The sequence below is a fragment of the Ceratina calcarata genome, unplaced genomic scaffold (assembly GCF_001652005.2).
Source record: "Ceratina calcarata isolate Rehan_Ccalc_2016 unplaced genomic scaffold, ASM165200v1 scaffold46, whole genome shotgun sequence".
In the NCBI taxonomy this organism is placed as follows: Eukaryota; Metazoa; Arthropoda; class Insecta; order Hymenoptera; family Apidae; genus Ceratina; species Ceratina calcarata.
In genome coordinates, this window is record NW_017170028.1 from 339,505 (window position 1) to 358,378 (window position 18,874).

The 18,874-nt window shown below is 44.7% G+C and overlaps 1 protein-coding gene and 1 long non-coding RNA gene across 7 annotated transcripts in view; one reads left to right on the forward strand and one right to left on the reverse strand.

Moving 5' to 3' along the window:
- The window catches only part of LOC108627335 (uncharacterized), a 153,692-nt gene that overhangs the window by 36,285 nt on the left and 98,533 nt on the right, over window positions 1–18,874 (forward strand). The window contains exons 1-2 of one of the 2 annotated variants that reach the window (XR_003389489.1): window positions 1,030–1,144; window positions 3,827–3,907. This is a non-coding gene — a long non-coding RNA (uncharacterized LOC108627335). Of the gene's footprint in view, window positions 1–1,029; window positions 1,145–3,826; window positions 3,908–18,874 lie in introns of those variants that run through there. The other variant, XR_001916717.2, reaches the window with a different exon arrangement.
- Window positions 1–18,874, reverse strand: part of LOC108627334 (dipeptidase 1) — a 59,899-nt gene that overhangs the window by 33,396 nt on the left and 7,629 nt on the right. For all 5 annotated transcript variants that reach the window (XM_026815528.1, XM_026815527.1, XM_026815525.1 and 2 more), the window contains 2 exons: window positions 10,232–10,385; window positions 3,794–3,926 (listed from right to left, as the gene is read on the reverse strand). In XM_026815528.1, the coding sequence (XP_026671329.1) occupies window positions 3,794–3,926; window positions 10,232–10,385 (287 nt within the window). The remainder of the gene's footprint in view (window positions 1–3,793; window positions 3,927–10,231; window positions 10,386–18,874) is intronic.

Genomic DNA, 18,874 nt, shown 5'->3' on the forward strand with positions numbered 1-18,874 from the left:
ACTTCGCACGTGCACACCAAATACCTTCTTTGGATTACTGCTGATTACCATAAGAGTACATGCAAATTTTAAGTCACTATAATTTTTCAAGAAACCCATAAATTGATTTAAAATTTTGCATAACAAATTCAACATGCTAGCATTATTTAAGTATAATAGCTTATACATCCTTAATTCGTTCGTGACATTTAATGATACATTGAATGTCCAGTACCATTTGTTTCGGACAACTTTAATTCTACCATCTGACTCGCGGGTAACCACCAATTATGGTACGTCAAACGCATAGCGGAGGAGCGACCGAAAAATAAACAGTAGCAATATGTTGTCGATGAATCGATAATTTACCGCGCCCATTGATTTACACTTTATCGCCACACGCGTAACTTCCTACTAACTCTAACTATTAATTTTAAATTGTACGTAACTGGAACAGCCTCAATAATCCGCTTAAGGATTAAAATGCTGAATTGGAATTATAACCGAAGATATTATATTTAGTTACTCGAAACATTGATCAAACCATGCATGCGAAAAATGCTTCAAAGGTCTGTAAAAATTGTAGGAGAATGAAAAAACGCAAAACACTTGAATCATTAAACCCTAAACAGATATTCAATTGATAATTCACATTCCTTCCAATTGAGTTAATTAAATAACTTCAACTCTAACATAAGTAGTCAATTTCGAGTAAAAAATCAAACCTTAATTGCCAATTGGTGTTCAATTGAATTAAAGACTTAATACGGACGCAAAAATAAATATGCGAGAAAAATACGCAGGACATTTCTAATTGTTATTTTTACGAAGTAAAGTACAAGCTCCTAGCATTGAAAGTTTTCAAGCAGCGGTGGTTGAGGAAAACACGAGAGTTTTCGGAATCCTGTCCCATTATTTTATTTCCGAGTGCCGATGCTGATATCAAAATAAAGTGTCGTGTCTTCGTCGAACGAATTGAAGATCGTGCGTAATCGTTAATCTTCGTGCCTGATGTCGGGCAGCTTCGTGAAGTGACGCGCGGAAGTTAGGTCTGATGTGCGTCGTTCGTCACGTAGTTCATATAGGTTAACAATTTCGTTCGTGTTAATTATTTATTGCTCTTGTGAAAATGTGCCTCTGGTATCGTCAAGAAGTCTTATAAAATGTGAGTAACACCAAATGTTCTATTCTATGTATATAAAGAGACTGTCTTGGAATCAGTAAAGTAAAAGTTTGATTTCTCGTAACAATGAGTATTCAAGTGATGTCGTATTGTGTCTCATCTTGCCATTATCAGTCATTAAGCGATTGCTCTTGACAAATGTCCGTAACTTATTGATATTGCGCATTGCATAAATCAGTCAAGGAAAGCAAGGTTTGCTTTTAAGACCGTGAAGAAAATCGTTTCTTTCTACGAATATTGCATGTCTATTTACGTATGCATGTGCATGCCGACATGCAGTCGTCACGGTTTTGTTTATCGAGCACGGTGGAATGGAGATTCTACATTTTTCCATTTGCTGGGCGAATTTATAGTTGGTCAATATGGATTCCATTGATATTCACTGTTTTTGCTTTTGTTGTACACCTGCTGTCCTTTTCTCTGTTTTTATTTCGTATTTTTCGTAAGTTCGTATAATCAAATAACAGAAATAACAATTTTTTTCGTATTGTATTTTTCATATCCTCCAAAACTATGAATACAGTAAAACCCCATTTACTTGAATTTCGCGTGTCCGAAATTAATAATGATGAAATAGGAATAGTACGTGGGTCTTTATTATTCCAATTGCTCGGCGTTATCCCGCAGATAATTAAGATTCTACTGTATTATTAATTCGATGTATTAAAATTCTTTCTAAATATTTTTCAGTTTATATACAACATTTCTTTTAAGATTATGGAATAATCTAGAATATGCGTGTTATCAATTTAGTTAGCAAGTGTTAGATATAAAAATTGCATAAAATTCTTCTTTTAAAGGAATTGCGAAGTATCTCTTTTCTGGGGCGTTCAAAGTATTTACGGCTAGTAGCAAAGGAGATGTTCCATTCAACAGAAACGATGGCTTCTTTTCGAAAGATCGCGTCCCTCCCTCGTGACTTAAAAGGCGCATCCTAAATTCCCGAAAGCGTATACACGATGATGATAATAATGGGAAGTGCCGGTCCGATTTTTCCACGACGCCGCGCCGGGAGGGGCTCGGTCGTGTTTTCCCTCGGACGTTTGGCATCCGTCCAGGCGAATCTTGGGGATGCGCGACGTCGAACGACCGGCCGGAAGCAAACACGAGACGTCGGACGTTCGTCGACCTCGATCGGCATCCGCCACTTCATATCGTACGTGCGTAAATTTTCCCCGAGGTCCCGACAGACGCGGTGGATCGTTTTCCGTGCACGTCCCGAAAAGATCCGAGTAGGCGACTCTTCATCGAGTCCATTTATTATCCTGGTCGACGTCTCGCGAGCTGTTTGATCGTGACGAGGAATTAATTAAAATGGGACGACGAGGAAGCGACGTCGCGACGCGATAGGAGGAAGACGGTTCGCTCGCCGAAACTCGTTGCTCTCTTGAAGGTAGAAAACGCCGGGAATTCTTTCCGCGCGGGGCATGTGCCAACCGCTACCACCAGTGACATTGGCGGTCGGCCAGAAATTCTGCCGGTGTGTTACGTCGAACGGCCCATTCCGGGAACAAATAGGGATGGTAATTCCCGTCGTTCGTCGACCTCGAAGCTCGATTTCATATTCTCCGCGTGTGAAGCCTCGCAGCTTGGAGGATCACCCAGGCCGACGTCTTAAAACGTGGCCGGCTTTTCCTTCGAAAATCGATGACTAAAGGTGTCCAAGGATGTATCTTCGTCTCGAGAGGAGACGCTTACAATGTTTCATATGAATCTTATCCAGTGGATTATTTTCATCCGAAAGATAAATGTTTCCCTACACGGGTTCGTTCGCGCTAGTCACTGCGTTAAATCTTGTCGCCTTTTGAGTTCACGAAAGATACACCAGCGACAACGAAAGTCGCGGGGAAGTTGTGTATCTCCAAGGATGAACGCGCCGTCGGCCTGTTTGCATTATACGAGAGTTGATTGGCAATTAACAATTTCTTGTTTGACTTGCGAGTCAGTTCGGCGATTCCATTAAACGTAATTCTTTGAGGAGGCCCGGAATGTTCCGTCCTGTGTCGATGGAACAGGGTTTACTTTATCTGATGATTTAATGCGAGCTTTGAACCAGTCATCTAATAGCCCGGAGAGGATGTAATGACTGGTCTCGGTTATTCGTGAACAAAATTATGTTTGGGGAATAAACAAGTGTTGTTATCCTAGGATCAGTTTTCCCGTCTATCGCATCGAGGTTTGCATATCCTCGTGATGTCGCGTTTGAAAGCGTGGCGTCTGTTCCTGTTTCTGAGGGATGAAAAAATAGGTCGCGCGCGCTTTCCCGATAGAGATTCTTTGACGAATCGATACGCGCGTACTCCGACAGCGATTCGCCTGAGGGGAAAATCGAATCGTTCTGGCCTGTCGCCAAACGAACGTGTGCCCGGGCCGATTGAAAATTTATCTTCGCGGACCGCGATGTTTAACTCGTAGCCGTCGCGTGTTCCTCGTCAATGGTTCGTTTTCGCAAAGGCCGTTTAGCTCGAAAAATTATTTGGAAGTGAAACCGTTTCGTGTTATCTATCCGTTTTCTCTGTGGAAGTGTTAAGTATCCCGTAATTCGAGAGCGCACCTACGTGAACACGATCAAATGCACGGTCTCCGAGTTAGAATTAGAGAAAGTGTAGAATTACAGTCTAAATCGCTCACCTTCCGCCGTAGTAACGAGGACCATGCTTTCAGGGTGCTTGTTGACCAACCGACGAATCAGATCGATCTGCTCGAGGGCCAGCTGGACCGAGTCGAGATACTGAGAGGAGCAAGGTACGTAAGCTGACCAGAACTGTAATAAAAATATACAAATTTTAAATGACTTTTATGCTATTTATAAGTACACGATGCGTAAATGAAGGTTTAAAAATGAATGGCAAGTAGCGGTAGTAACGAGTGCCTTTCTCGTGCCTGACCGTTCGTTGACTATACTACTTAAATACGCGTTCCACTGTACTCAGTGATAAATTGATACTAAACGGCAATATATTTCTGTTCATTTATTTAAACGAGAGTAATGTATCAATAGGTAGAAGCAAGAATAATTAAAAGCGCATTACGGAAGCGGGTGGACGCCGTTTTGAATTTTAAATGTAGGGTATCGGTATCCATAAATAAGAGTGTATTTATCCGGGCGGGTCTCGTGATATACACACACCGGCTAAGAATATATTCTACTTGGGGTAAATTAAACCGATGTATCAGATCCTGAGGATTAAACACGAACCGTGATATTTCATACGAGTTTACAAGGGGTTGAACGTGAGCCGGCATAAAAACCGTAGTTTTATGGTTGTCGCGCGTCAAACGAAAGCAAGTCGTTTGACACGATTACCATCGTGTGCGCGACGATTTCGGGAATAAGATCCTTCGATTCTTCGAGAATATAACGCGTCTTATGGAACGTCGGTATAAATTTGCACTGTCATGGTCACGTACCAATGATTTCTGTGTAACTTTGATCGGTATCAGATCGCCTATGATCGATTTATGGTCTTCATTCGCTTCGAAATTGACCGATCGCGACTGACGGACCAAATTTTTCTCAAAATCCTTCCGTCGTTCGTCCAGCAATTTCGCCGTTTTCCGCCTGCAACGCAGATAGCTGTGACACGAGTTTTATTTTGCAACACCATCAGAATGAAATGTACGTTCAGGGCGTGACGTTGTCGTCGGTCTGTCGTAAATCAACGGCACAAGGTGGTTCGCTCCCTTTGTTCTGCCCTTTTTTTCGCTGTTGTTTTAACGCACGTACATACCATCGAGCGGTTGTTTCCACCTTGCGAATTTCCTTTCGTCGCTGCGGGTTTCCGCTACTTCATTACCTTTCAGGTTGGAACCTTTATAGTCACAATTTACTCACAGCTGTAAGCAGCTGAACGACTCTTCGCCTGGAGGCTAATTGCAACGCGGCAGTAATTTAATTCCCCGTCGAAAAGATTTTTCAACCTCGAATTGTCGCTATGAACGACTGCCACTCTACGGAACTTTTGATTTCCCATTAACGCAATCGTTTCTTTTATTCCCTTTTATGTTAGCCTGTTACCAAAGCAATTTCTTTCCGCAAGAAGAATTTATTTACTATGAAAGAATTTTATCTTGAAACGCGACGTCCTTGCCATCTTCAGACTCTCCATTGTATTTTGCAAGTAATTCTCACAAACTAAGTAATTCTGTTATTACTAATTAAACATGAACTTCTTTACTCCTAAATGTTTCATAAAAATCTTGCTTATTCTGTCGCGTGTTTCCATTTCTCCCTCTTTTTATTGGACACCAGTCGCTTGAGGTCAGACGTTTGTAAAAATATTCCGCAAAAATATCTCGTTGTCCCACTTTAAAAATACGCCTGGTGACGCGACCATTTCATGACATTAGGGACGTGTACGTTTGTTTGCGCTCGTGAAATTTTTACGAGAAGCTTGAAACCCAGCCTCGAGCATCCTTGCCAGCCGCTTGATGCGAGTCACTTCGTCGCGAATGAATTTTTTTTCCCGGTACACACCTCGATTTTCCGTTCGATATGTGCGAGTCCCTGCTTGAAGATCGAACGTATCGGATAGAACGCGCACTCGACGTATTTCGAATCTACTGAAATTCAACATCGAACTGCAGTTGCTAGGGAGTGCGGCTGATCGCTTAAGGGTGCGATCGGAAACGCCTGTAGAGCGCTCGAGATTTTCTATGCATTAACGCCGCGTATACGTTTTATTCGATCGATTTACCAGGAAACCATAGTACGATATGTAATATTCATTAACACACTAGTAACGAAGAGCATTGTTGCATTGTATTAACAAGTGCTTAAACGTATCGTGAATTATTATCAAAGAGAGTAGAACGCTAGGAGACCGAGATTCCTTATATAATTTATGAGAAAACATCGCATTTTTTAATTTTTTATTGGGATCTCTTATAAAGATTGGAGAGGTCCCACAGAAAATGATGTCATTTTTGATAATGAAAAAGTTATTTCATTTTAAAAGACGTTCAGATATTTCCTTAAATTGTAAATACCCTGTTTGGTAGTGCAGGTAAAATAGTTGTTAATTCACACTGGTTAGAATGCACAATAGACGTTGTTAGATCATAATTAAAGATTAACTTCGGTTTAATCAAGTTGAGCAACGGAGTTGTGGAGCGCGTAATAAACAGCATTCGAAATTCTATGAATCGTTAGTAGAAACACAGGTTGCTTTCTCCGTCTTTTTTTGTTCACACGTTTTCATTGAATTATGAATGATCGTGGTATGAAGTCTACGAAAGCAGCACGAGTGATCAATGCTTCCGTGAGCTCTTCGCGACGGATGCCTTTTCTGCCCACCTGAATTAAGCGGGACAGTGATGAATCGAATCAGGACCGGTTTGCGAGATTCTGTATACACACCGATAGTGCGTATGTATTACGTACACAGAAGCATGTGTGTACGTGTCCGTTTCGATGGACACAAACGGTTAGTCACCCCTTTCGTCTCGATGTAAGCGAACTCAATACCTTAAAGGACAGTCTGACGTTGAGAAACGACCCATAAAATTAGGCTACGCTGCCAGTGGTTCCAATGCTTCGACGAACAGATACACCCCGAATATGCTAACAGTATTAACCCTCCGATTTCGATCTACAGTCTCTCGTGTAACCTTGTTTATCGAGGAAGTTATCGCGCTCGACAACTATCTGCAATCGTACCAAAGTCCGCGAGCGTTTCTTACTACTCGGAACGTCGTTACTTCCACTCCTCCCCAAATTGGCGCCCGCACGCGCGAGTAATTCATAACTACCTCCGGCGTTCCGTCGTTATTCACAAAATTAGTATTCGCTTTTAATTACGGTATTAATTAAATTGGTCTCGTGAACGTCGCGGGGTTACATGTTCTGGCGCATGTGCCCTGTTCCGTAAGAAGCTTATTTGAATTTCGTCCCTTACCGTGACACTTTGGTAGTAGGAAACCTAATGGAGCACACCTTTACTTTGGCTCCAGCGACTCTAACTTTTCCAGTTGCACGGTCTCTCTTTGTCATGTGCTTTCAAGCTTGCGTTAATCGAGGAAGTGAATTGCTATTCTTTGCTCACTTCATTCACTCGGTCACCCTGTTTACACTGTTCTTTTCGCAACTTACTATTCGACCGTTTACTCGAGCACTGTAAGCTAATTGTAGGCATTAGCGGACATTTGCCATAATCGCGCGTAGACGAGGTCCTAATAGAAGGTGTCGAGAGGGAACTTGCTGCTAACGAGCCTGCGGTATTTCCAAAGGTCTCCCGAGGGTAAGTTTTCTTATGTACAACCGTGGAGATTGCACAGCGTGTTCATTCGGCTAAGAGCACGACTGTTGATTCTCTGAATAGAATTTCATTTTAACGTATTCGGACTAAAACGGTTTTGAATAAAATAGAACTGCGTAGCAAGCATTCAAGCGTTTACGATTTCGAGGAACACCTGTGCTTTTCACAATTCTCGTTACAAAATCCATAATGAATTCTCATGCACCTGAGCCGCAATTTATTTTCAAAGCTGCGTTTACATTGAGCTCGAAAAAGCCGTCGATTCATATTACATGATTGCGCGTCAACGTTTACGATAGAATTTGCGAACGAGGGGACCGGGAGTTTAAATATTTTACTTCCGAGGGTGGTTCTCTTATCCGACGGGAGATCTAGGGTCGACGGGACTAAAGTCGTTTTCATCGGGTCATATCGGTTATTCAGCCGGGTCTTATTTACGTCTGAATGAAATGACGGTTCTATGTATAGGCACCAGACTCCACGAGGTTTGGCATTCGTGCTCGCGTTGAAACAGCCCCGGTTTGTTGTAGGCTCTCGAGACACTGTCAAAAATATATTCATTCCCGTCTAGACTCGTGGAGGTCGGGTCGCTTCGCGGCTGATACGAGTTATTATACGAGTGCACCGGGGGCCAGGGTCGGTACACTCGGACGATGCCCGACGAATTTCATCGCGAAAGCAATTTCACAGGTAGCAACTTTCATTACACACGGCTCGGGTGGTCGCCTTCGTCATCGCCCGGGAAAAGGGCATGTGCTCCAGTCTCCGAGGTTTCAGTACACACGCGAACTCGAAATTATGATCTACATTTGTCCGTCTAATATCAAGTAGACGGCTGCGCGCGCTTCTTTCTCTGGTTCTTTCGAGTGCACGCGGAAAAACAGCCTCGTCGGTACACTCGAACTCCGGAGCCCGACCTGTTTACGCAAGATTTATGAGGTAAAAGTCATTCCCTCGCGTTACGCGCGAAGTTTTTCTCGAAGGGGACAATTTCTTTGGTGAACGACATCATTTAGGACATAAAATATGTACTGTGAGTACAGATTAAGCAAAGGGAATGATTTTTAAACGACCTCTGTTTCTCATCTTCCTGACAGTAATCGGTGTACTAGAAAATACTAAACCAAATACTTACTATGTGTCAAATTATCGTGTTATCTTCGTAATAGTATTCGTAATATGAATTATGAGGCAAAATACGATATATGATTTTCAATTTTAAAAACGAAACATCTTATACACGCCAACCTAATATATTAGGGATGGTAATAGGAGATTAGATAAATTTGTGATCACGTGAATGCTAATCCTGATAATGAGTTTGGTCGAGTTCTGGGTGCAAAATTGTCAGATTATAGTTCGCTGTACTTTTGGCAGTTCCCGGAGCGTATAAGGAATCGCTTATCGCGGTTGGATTTACTCGATCGTCTAGCCTTAGCTCTGGCGTTACTCGTCTCTCGCGCTCTCACGAGATAGCTGTAACAATCACAATTTTCTGTTAGCACCGCAATCTTCTTCCCTCCATCGTTTAACGTAATGCCATCATCAGGAGTAAAAGGCACAAAAGGAGGAAGAAGAGCGGTGAACGGGAAGAGCGAATTTTCTATTCTCGCGAGATAGTTCCTGTTCCTCTCTCTGTACGTGGTCCGAAAGCCTCTCTCCGTTATTCCCGCATTTTCGTGAAACACGAAAGTTCCGATCGGACCTTCTTGAAACGCGACCATTCGAAGACCGAAGTCCCGGTGGAAAAAAGATTCGTTTCATTGCCAAAACCTGGAAAGATGTGAAACCTTCGGTTCGTTCGAGAGCACCTAAGTACGTCTCGGTATGCGAACTTTTTCTCGTGCTTTTCAGACTCGATGGCGTGACGAACGGTCACCGTAAAATCTCTTGGAATTTTTCGTCCTCGTATACACACGTCCACCTCGGGAATTTTATTTATTGTACGGAAGAAGGATAACTCGTTCCTGAGATTTATCGAAAAAGTGTCGAAGGGAACGTGGTGAAGTTTCACTGGCGCGTAATCTCGATCCAGCTTGAGAAAATTAATTACTAAAGTTGCTCGGTACGCACATGTTCTCGGTTAATGAGAAATTATTCGTGCCAACAAATTTTCATTATCGCGTCAAACAAATCCCAAGAAAAAGGGTTTTGTCGGGGGAATGTTGCTTCATTTGTTGCTTGATTCGTTGTACGAACTCGAGGAACGAAAGCTGCAGTAATTGAAATGTTGTAAGACAAAGATTTCACAACGGAGACACGCGATTCGTGCGTTTGCGGTGGTTCCGTTCTAAGGGTAACGTCGTACAGTTGAAATACCGAGGAAAACCAACTTTTACGTGTAAACTGCTAAGTGAGACGACACGCGATTTTCTCTTTTCCTACGGTGTTTCCTAGCGACTTTATTTTCCCGGACTGAAAAATCGCGTGCCAGACTAATTGCCGAGCTTCGAGGACAAAAGGCAGGGGAATAGTTTTTTCGGTGACAGGTATTGTTGGCATTTCTTCTCGCGGAAAAGATCGAAGACTCGTAATCTTTTTCGACCCGTAGTTCTCGAGGGGTAGAGTTGGAGGGTAAAAGTGTTTGGAATGGTGGCATCGATTCTTTTCGAGTTTTCCTCACGAATTTCCAGCTAAACATTCCTCGCGGGAAGAGATACTGGACGAATAATTGAACAGTGTCTACGGACGCCTGGGGGGAAATATATATCGTCCGGTTTCATGATTCGCGAAATGAAGCCACGGCCACATTTCTCTGGATTAATGTCTTTTCGCGGGTGCTCGCGTTATTGCGGTTGTTATTAAAGCTCACCTGTGCTGCGACCATGCCCTCCTTCAATCTTCTGAGATCCGTGTGGCTCCAGGCGCTCCGTGACCAAGGGTGGGTATCCCTCAGGTCATCAAACCTGAACTCCCTCAGCTGATTCTTCAGGAACTTGCGTATGTTCCATGGCAGGTCGTTGTGCCTGGAGCAAACGAACAGAAACAAATGTAATTTCTCGTTCGATTCATCCCTTTAACAGTTCAAGAAACTCGAGAGAGCGAAGATAACAAATTGAGTCTTCACTAATTCGAGCAAATAATGGTTCTCCGTGTTTGTACTACGTCGTTGTACGTTTCCTTTATACTCGATTCAACGATAATACATGTAAGCGAGAATAATCCGTTTTATGGAGTGTGACGCGACACCGTGAAATGGTCCCGTTTCGAGTAGCGACACGCCGCTGTGTATACGCGTCTCGCGGACACCAGGAATCCCTGGTCCGCGGGAGAAACAGGATGGAACGGGAGATATATGGCGCGAAGGGACGGAAAACCGGGTAAACTTTGCCCCTTACAGTGGCATTAGCTCAGCGTACAAGTTTCGTCGGCGGGGTTCGTTCGGTCACTTCGCCTCCGTTCCGGTCTGACTTATTTTATCTGGAATCCCTGATTTCTTTCGTACGGGATCTCTATGGGCGGATGCTGCTCAAATATTGTCGGTCGCGCTGCGCCGGTTTCCTCCGGCGAGCTGACGTCAACATTGTTAGCGAACCAGGAATAGAACTCGCGAAAGAAAACTCCTACTCGGGTTTGCGCGGGGTAATCCAGTTGTTTGAACGCGCAGCTTGGCTACGTCCGTAGGAGTTTTTGACAACATAAATATTGGGTAATATTTTTCATGTTCGCGTGGTACGTTATCTATAAATAAAATCCGAATGTACATACATCGCAATCGATTTTCTATATGTATACCGTCGTATGTACTATACATCGATAATACTGCCAGAGTGACACCGTTTGGGACGGTGTATAACTAGAAGAATTAATGAACTGAGATTCGTTAGATTTCTTGTTAGCTAATGAACAGTCGGAAGGTCGTAAAACTTATGCAGAGTGTACATGTATAATCGCTGTTCATTTATCAACCGAGTGGAGAAGATGACGCGGTGAAATACGAGAATCCGGCAACCGAGCTGGGGAACTTTGCATCTCGGAATGGCATTAGCTAACGCCTAACTTGCAGAGCTTCAGTTGCTAGGTTCTCCTCCCGCGGTATCCTCATTCTATGTTAATTCACTCGGACGTATATAGTCGTGCATAACGAGACTGTCCCGATCTCCAGTTACAATCAATGCTACCCCGACTTAGCGTCGTAGTCTTGAGTCGTCTCGTTTCCCTCGAGCCAGCTACGCTCCCTGCATTATCTCCGGTAATTTAGCGCTAGGCGTTCAAGAGGGAGACGCGTTCGTTTAAAAGTTGACATCGCTGCGCTAAGCTTTAATTAAAGTAACTACACCATGACGCGTCGCGTAAACAGGAAAGTTTGCGAGCGGAGAAAAACAGGGTAACTGTCTCTATCCTTCCGCGAAACGCAGCTAGTTTGGATCCAGTGAAACCAGTGCAATTACGCGGCTGAGACACTCGAGGTTGGAAGCACGTGGCTGCTCGTTCGAAAGCCATATTCCCATTAAGGCGAATTACCGAGGCCAGGTGATTCTAAGCACGCGTCTCGCATTCCTACGTCCCGCATCCGCACCGTATCTACCATTCGGTTGCCACTCGGCGAATTAACTCGACGTAATTGACGCGGAAGACGTGTAGCCGGTTTCCATCGGTGAAACAATTTGAATAACGATGACGTGCGGATAATGGCTAAAGGCTGTCTATTGTTGTTGATACGGATGGTTAATCGAACGAGGCACGACTACGGAAAGTTGTATTTCTTGATAGCGATTAAGAAACTCACACGCGGCTCGAAACTTTTCTTGCACGTGACAATGCGGGTAACTTTAAACGCGTCTGCGAACTCTGCTTCGAAGTCCCACGAAGCTTTTCATTAACGTTGCTCCGACACGTGAGTAATTGATTTCACGTTGATATAATACCTGGATCCGACGCGGCGTTAATCGTTCCGACATCGTTTTAACGCGTTTATATTCAGGTTCGGCGAACAGCGCGGCGTCCCATTTTTGTAATTAGTCGTAAAAGGTCATTGCTGTGTGTAATACGCGAGAGGAGGTTGTATACCGTGCGTTATATTTGAGTTTGTAATGTTGTTTGCTGTTGATTCTTCACTGGGCATACATTTACCGAGATACAACTAAATATTTGCCGAGCCAACTTCCAACGGGAATACGTCAGCGACCTTTTTCAGTCATCGTGGATCGCATTGAATTCTCCTCGATTGTCCTTGCGTCGTTGATTATCAAATTCGTTATGAAAATATTCGACAATGTTTCGGGCTGAATCGTCGGTTCGTGACACAAAGGAATTTTGATGCGGAACCGCGCGAGACCAACGGAGACAGAGCGAGCGTGTAGGTATTGTTAGTCCAACAAATCTGACCTGAATCAGAGATGGATCTGCCCGACCGTTTGCCGCGAATCGCACCGCACGGTGGCTGAATGCACTTTGAACGTGGTGCGAGGGGAATTTAACTTCGAACGGAATTAGGTAACCAAACGAGCGGTCCATGCTTCCGTGCATCCTCCAGCCTTCAGCTGCTCCTCTCTCTGTCTGTTCCTTCTCTCTACTCGTCGACCGATAATTCGGAAAGTTTGCAAGGATCAAAACCGGCTACCTAAACATTCTCGTCGATTAACGTCGCTACACTGCCGCATACATTAACTTCCAGACTCCTCCGATCCTCTCGTTTCTCCCTTTTTCCACCCCCGAGGTCCCTGCAACGAAGATTAGGGCGAAACGACTAATGGGCCGGTTCCGTTAATTTCGTTCTACGATAACGATTACGACGAGAGCAAAGATACCGCTTGACTCGAAAGACTCAATTCGTTCTTATCCGAGTAAAATTTCGACATTCGTCTGATTCGAGATACTGCACACGTCCGTTTAACGATTCCTTAAATTTCGCCGTCGCCGTGACGCGGTCTCTAAGTGATAATAATGGTGCACCGCGTAACAAACTTCCCGATGTCGATCTTAGCGACCGGTCGTTCTGCTTACGCTCTCAGCATTAGGTACGGTCTTCGCGCTAATTTCTACCTTCTAATTCTCAGATTCTCTACCTTGGAACGCTATCTCATTGCGGTTATTTTTATAATAGCATGTTTAAAATTTCTCATGCGAAAGTAATTATGAGATGAGAATCGCAATTTTGATAGAAAAAATTGGAGAACAGAGGTCTAATTCGTTGGTACATCGGACGCTTTGTATTCCACGGGATTGTGAGTGAAATTTCTTTGCCATTTCCAACTGTTTCCTGGCAATCGGACCGTTTCGAACGATGATTGGATTTTCAATCCGAGGGAATACTGTATCCTGCCATTCCGTTTCGAATCTTTAAGCTTTCGGGATGATCTTTGTCGGATACGACTGTAGCTCGATTACGTTTCGATACGGGAAGCGATGCACGAACGATTCGATCAACGACCGGAATGCGGCTCGGTAATAATTAGGAAAACCAATAAGCGTTAGAGTCGGAACGTTTGATAGTGTCCCTACGTGCGACCGCATACCGTCCGCGGAAGTGAATCGGATGGAACGAAGTATGCTTATCACGCGGCGCCGGAAGTTCCGCTATGCGTGTTCGCCTCTAAATAGCCGATCGAAGCGGGTTAAACTGTCTGGCATTTCACTTTGGTCGCGATCGAACGATTCTATTAAACCCGTGACGATATTCTCGTTTCGTTTTTTTAACGTCGCGCCTGTTATCATAACGAATCAGGCATCTCGATAAATGAACAATCACGAGACTGAATCAACTGGCAAATCGGCCGGTAAACAGCAAGGTTTTTCGAAATTCACTCTGTTTTTTCGCGCGCATTGTCAATTAATTAACCAGGGAAATGACGTGCACGCGACGACGAGATTGTTTGCAGACCTATTTCGATTCGAGTCGAAAATTTTTGATCGACATGCCTCGGCCCGTTCTGGGAGGGATCATTATTCGTTGTCGGCTCAATGTTTGCCCGGTCGCGAGGATGACGTGGCGCGTTTCAATTCTCGTTTAAACGAATTCCTCATCGAATCGAACTGGAGCGCGGCTCGTTATCCCGTGATATAAAATTTCGCGAGAACGGAAATCGGAATCGGTCGTCGACCCAATTTTTCCCAGGCCAGGCTTATCGATGTCCGAGGGAAAAGAATGCTGGATATCGCGAGACCAGCTCGGTCGTCGCTCCTACGAGAATTATCCTTTGAAACGGCCGTTAACCGTCGGGCATGCGAGGGTCGACCGTGCAGGAAAGTGTTCGCGGAGGTTGGCCGACGGCCAGACTCGTGTTTGCACTCATCGATAACAGGGTGTCGTAAAAATTCCGTCGCTTATTGGTCATAGCCGGCCCGAATTAGACTTTTTCCCCGTTTTTCCTCATCCTTCTTCTTTCTATCCGCGGTGAATTTCATCGATCGGTGTCCGGCACAGCGCGACGCCGCCGCTACGCGACGAGGGCGATGAGCGTAAAAAAAATTCCGGCCGATATCTCGTTTCTTCGTTTTATCGTACTCCATTAAGGCGGCTTTTCCCGGCATGATTGCCCTAATTACGTTCCGCTGTACAAAGAGAGAGCAAAGCCAAAATTACACTGGTACCAGGATTCCTTCGTTCGTCGATCTTCGTCAGTGTCGTCTAAACGAAAATTGGATACGACGCTCGGCAATTTCGACGAACGTCTTTTTCAACATAATTGCCCTAATTACGTCGTCCGTGGACAGAGAGGGCGCCCGCCCTAACCGGGGAGATAACATCGCGCCGCGGCGAACATCGACTTCCTCCACTTCGGTATATCCTTTCCGGTCGTCTTCAAACGAAGCGACTTCCGGTTGAAAAACGAGTCGCAATTCCTGTCTCCCCTTTTCTCTCTCTCTCTCTTTCCTTGCGTACGTCAATGGAGAGTTCCCCCGTACTTTTCAAGCATTTTCGCATTAGCTCGTCATGCATATTCAACGGATGCGATGCGTGTCTAAGAAGAGAGAGATATCCCTCACGTCGATTTCGCGGAAGCTTCGTTGAAATTTCTTCAGGCCAGGAGCCAAACGGATACTGCCAACGTCGCGCACACGTATGCAGCCGCGAGCGAGCGAGCGATTGTGGATACGTTTTCACCGGAAAGGGTTAATTGGCAAAGCGCGATAAGGTAGCTGGCCCCGATATGCATATGAATGGCGAATATTCCGTTTGCTGGCGGCGGCGACGTCACCGGGCATGCAAATACGACTTCCGGTTTTAGCTGAGAAATCCCGAGCCTAACATCCGACCGAAGCGTGCACCACTGCCGTCCCTTTGATCGTCACCAGAGTTTAACCAACTGTTTCCTGTGTCAAACGTTCCATAAAAGTGGACTGCTTTACCGCTCACGCGGTCACAAATACCTTAATTTCTATTCTGTCTTCCATTCGCGATTCTCCGCTTCAGAGGACGAAGTTGAGACAAAGAATTACGATGATTCGTTTAAATTACAAAAACAGAAGAGGAGAGCGCACAGCCGCGACCGTTCCTTTCGCGGTGAATTTCAGCTGAACTAGCAGCACCGTTAGCGACGGAGTTCGCTTTTATATTTTAATTCGTCCTGCGATTAACCGCGGACTGTTTCCAGCCGTGTCCCTCTCCGAATCATAAAATCTAATCCACCGTAAAGTCCGGCGACTATCTAGCAAACTTTGTTGCCACTTCTTTAAACTTACCTCTCTCCCAGTGAGGAGAGTCGACTCTGTGGTTCTCCTCCCTCCGAGGCAACGCTAATACGCGCCTCGCCGCGACAATTTATTTCGCAACCCACCACCCTTCTCTCGTCGTACTCCTCGCGGCTGTTATCCGCGTACAACGACTCAATGGAGTTATTAAAGTTCGTGTGTACACCGGAACACTGTACACCAGGCTTGTTACCGTTACATCTGTGTCACAAGGTTTATCTCACCTGGCATAGCGCGGTAAATGAATTGCGCGACATATTAATGGTCACGATCCTCCATGCGTTACATAAATATTTAACGGCGCTGTTCCGTTTAGCGCCATGAGATCGGATAAGCACGATCTCTACGTTACGTGCATGCCTACAATGATGCTCGCGAGTGTCCCGGTTACGCCAGGACATTGCCAGCGTCTCTTTTAGCTTCGTTTAGTCCGTGAGCTCGATCACACGCAGTCAAGTTTTAAGTCACGTCCGGGATCCAAGATCCGTGATTCGATTTACGGGCCCACGGCCCCGCGGGAATGGACTCGGTAAGACAGCATCGACGCCTTCGACTAACTCCGCGAAATCGAGTTACACATTGCAGCTACATAAACTTCGTAGTAAGTTGGTGTCTGTTCGGTCCGGCCGCTTCTGTCCGGGTTTCCGTTACACACATTTACTCCATTAGGAATGGCCGTGCATTGCTTCGTATCGCGAATTGGTTTCCCTAGGAAGATCAATCTCCGTGCGTATCTTAGTACGTATATTCTACGAATTGTGATCATCTTAATGAGTTATCCGATAACATATCGTATGTCTCTGTCGCGTTTCAGGTTTCGTGTTCTTCGTCCAGCCATTCTCAATCTTTCAGTTTCCATAAGCCCGTTAAATCGTTATTCGTCATGTTTGAGCTTGTGATTTAATGAGAATCCCGCGGAGCTATTTTTATTCGGTCCTGTTTCAATTTCGAGTCGAGGGGGTGACACCGAAGATTCCTGTAACGTGTTACTCGCGTTGAATCCGAGACGTCTTGCATTATTCATTAAAAAATGGACGGAGCGGGAATTTCGTCACGTATAATGAGTATTCATTGGACGGGGGACGGTCGCCGCGGGAAATAATGTTTCGTCGCAGTCGAAGCTCTGCGAGGAGACCGCGTGTCCATTTCGATAACCGTGAGACCCAGGTTGATCTCACAGTGACCGGTTCCTAAGAATCCGCGCTTTTCTTACAAATTGAACTCGGAGCTAGTAATTCGTTCTCTGCTCCCCCCCGATCTTCACTGTCGTGTTCATCGGACCGGTGTACAATGGGACGAGCTTTAAAAGCGTAGAAATCGAGCTTTTACCGAAAGGGAACTTCGATCGTTATCACAGCTCTCTTCTTTTCCATTCGTTCGCCTCCGCGAGACCGTTAACGAACCTTCGCTTCAAGGCGGCAGGATCCTGCGAAAGTTTCCGCGCGCTCGGCGCTCGATGGTTTTGCGGTGCTCGTTAATAAAATTAATTAGAACGACGTGAAAAGAGTGACAAAGCCGCGACGACGCGGCGGCGCGCCGGGAACTTTTGTGGCGACTTTGCGTTCGTCGCAAAGAGCCGGAGTGCGGCAAACTTCCGGCCGCGCGCGATGGAACAATGCCGGCTCTTTGTTCCCGCGAAGATCGTAATTCGTGGGATTTTTTTCATAATTCATGACTTTTAATTATCATCGTGACCGCGTTCAATCCGCAAAAATTTTAATATGTACAAAACTTATCGTTTGTTGTACGAGTTGAAAATCTTAAATAGGACCGACGTGAAACGGGACAGATGGGCGCGTGTGAAACTTTAAACGTATCACGTTTTTATGGTATTTATTGGACGGATTGAATCAATAGCGATCAAAAGGCACACGCATCTGTCGTTATCGCGAATGCGGACAACGCTTGTGCACTATTCTAAACGAAACTGAAGGGTAGAACCGAGTGGCATGTTCGTCAGGAAAAATTAAACTGAGCGCAATTGTACGTGTGAAATCAATGCGAAAACCGTCCCTATGTAAAGGAATTAACAGTTTTATTCATTAGGCGCGCTTTATTCGTTTTAAAACGAATTTATTATTTCACGATGAATCGTAGTTGGTATGAAAAAATTGATTGATAAAATGAAATTTCACATGGTGCCAAATTAATATTGCATGAGATTCGTACTATATTATACAGCGTCCTATGGCGCCAATTCTTGGAATCGTATTCCCAAAGGATGCGTCTGTTTATTGAAGTTCATTTCGTGCCGTGTAACTCAGCACAATCAAACATCCTGGAAAACCTTTAAACATATTTTTGAAGCTTCTTCGAAAGAAATCTGTCGATATTTTAAATGCTTTCCAGATTTTTATACGTAATCTAACTTCACTTCATTAACGAATAATCGGTTTTTTAATTGCGAACATGTTTACGGTTTCGCCCGAATAATGGTTCACTCATTTCCTTTACTGTGTCGTGATTAATGAATAAAAATCTTAAGAAAGTCAACATCAATCGCGAACGTTCTTAGCGGCATTCTTTGAAAAGAAGCGAGAGGAGATCTCTCATTGAAAAAGAAACCATTGTTTCGAATTGAACGAGACACGAAGTCGAAAGAGATGGCGGTTCGAGATAGCTTCTGCCGATAGACTCGGGATACTTTTGCCGTTCGCAAGAACAATTCGAACACCGGTCTCATCGTTCCCAAGACGGTACTTCTTACCTTTCGAAGGGTGTTTCTCCTTCATCTCGTCTCTCGGTGCCATTCTAATTTTTTCCCCTTGCAGCTTCTCGAGGGAGTATCGAATCAAGGGAAAAAGGTGGGTCGAGAAGGAAC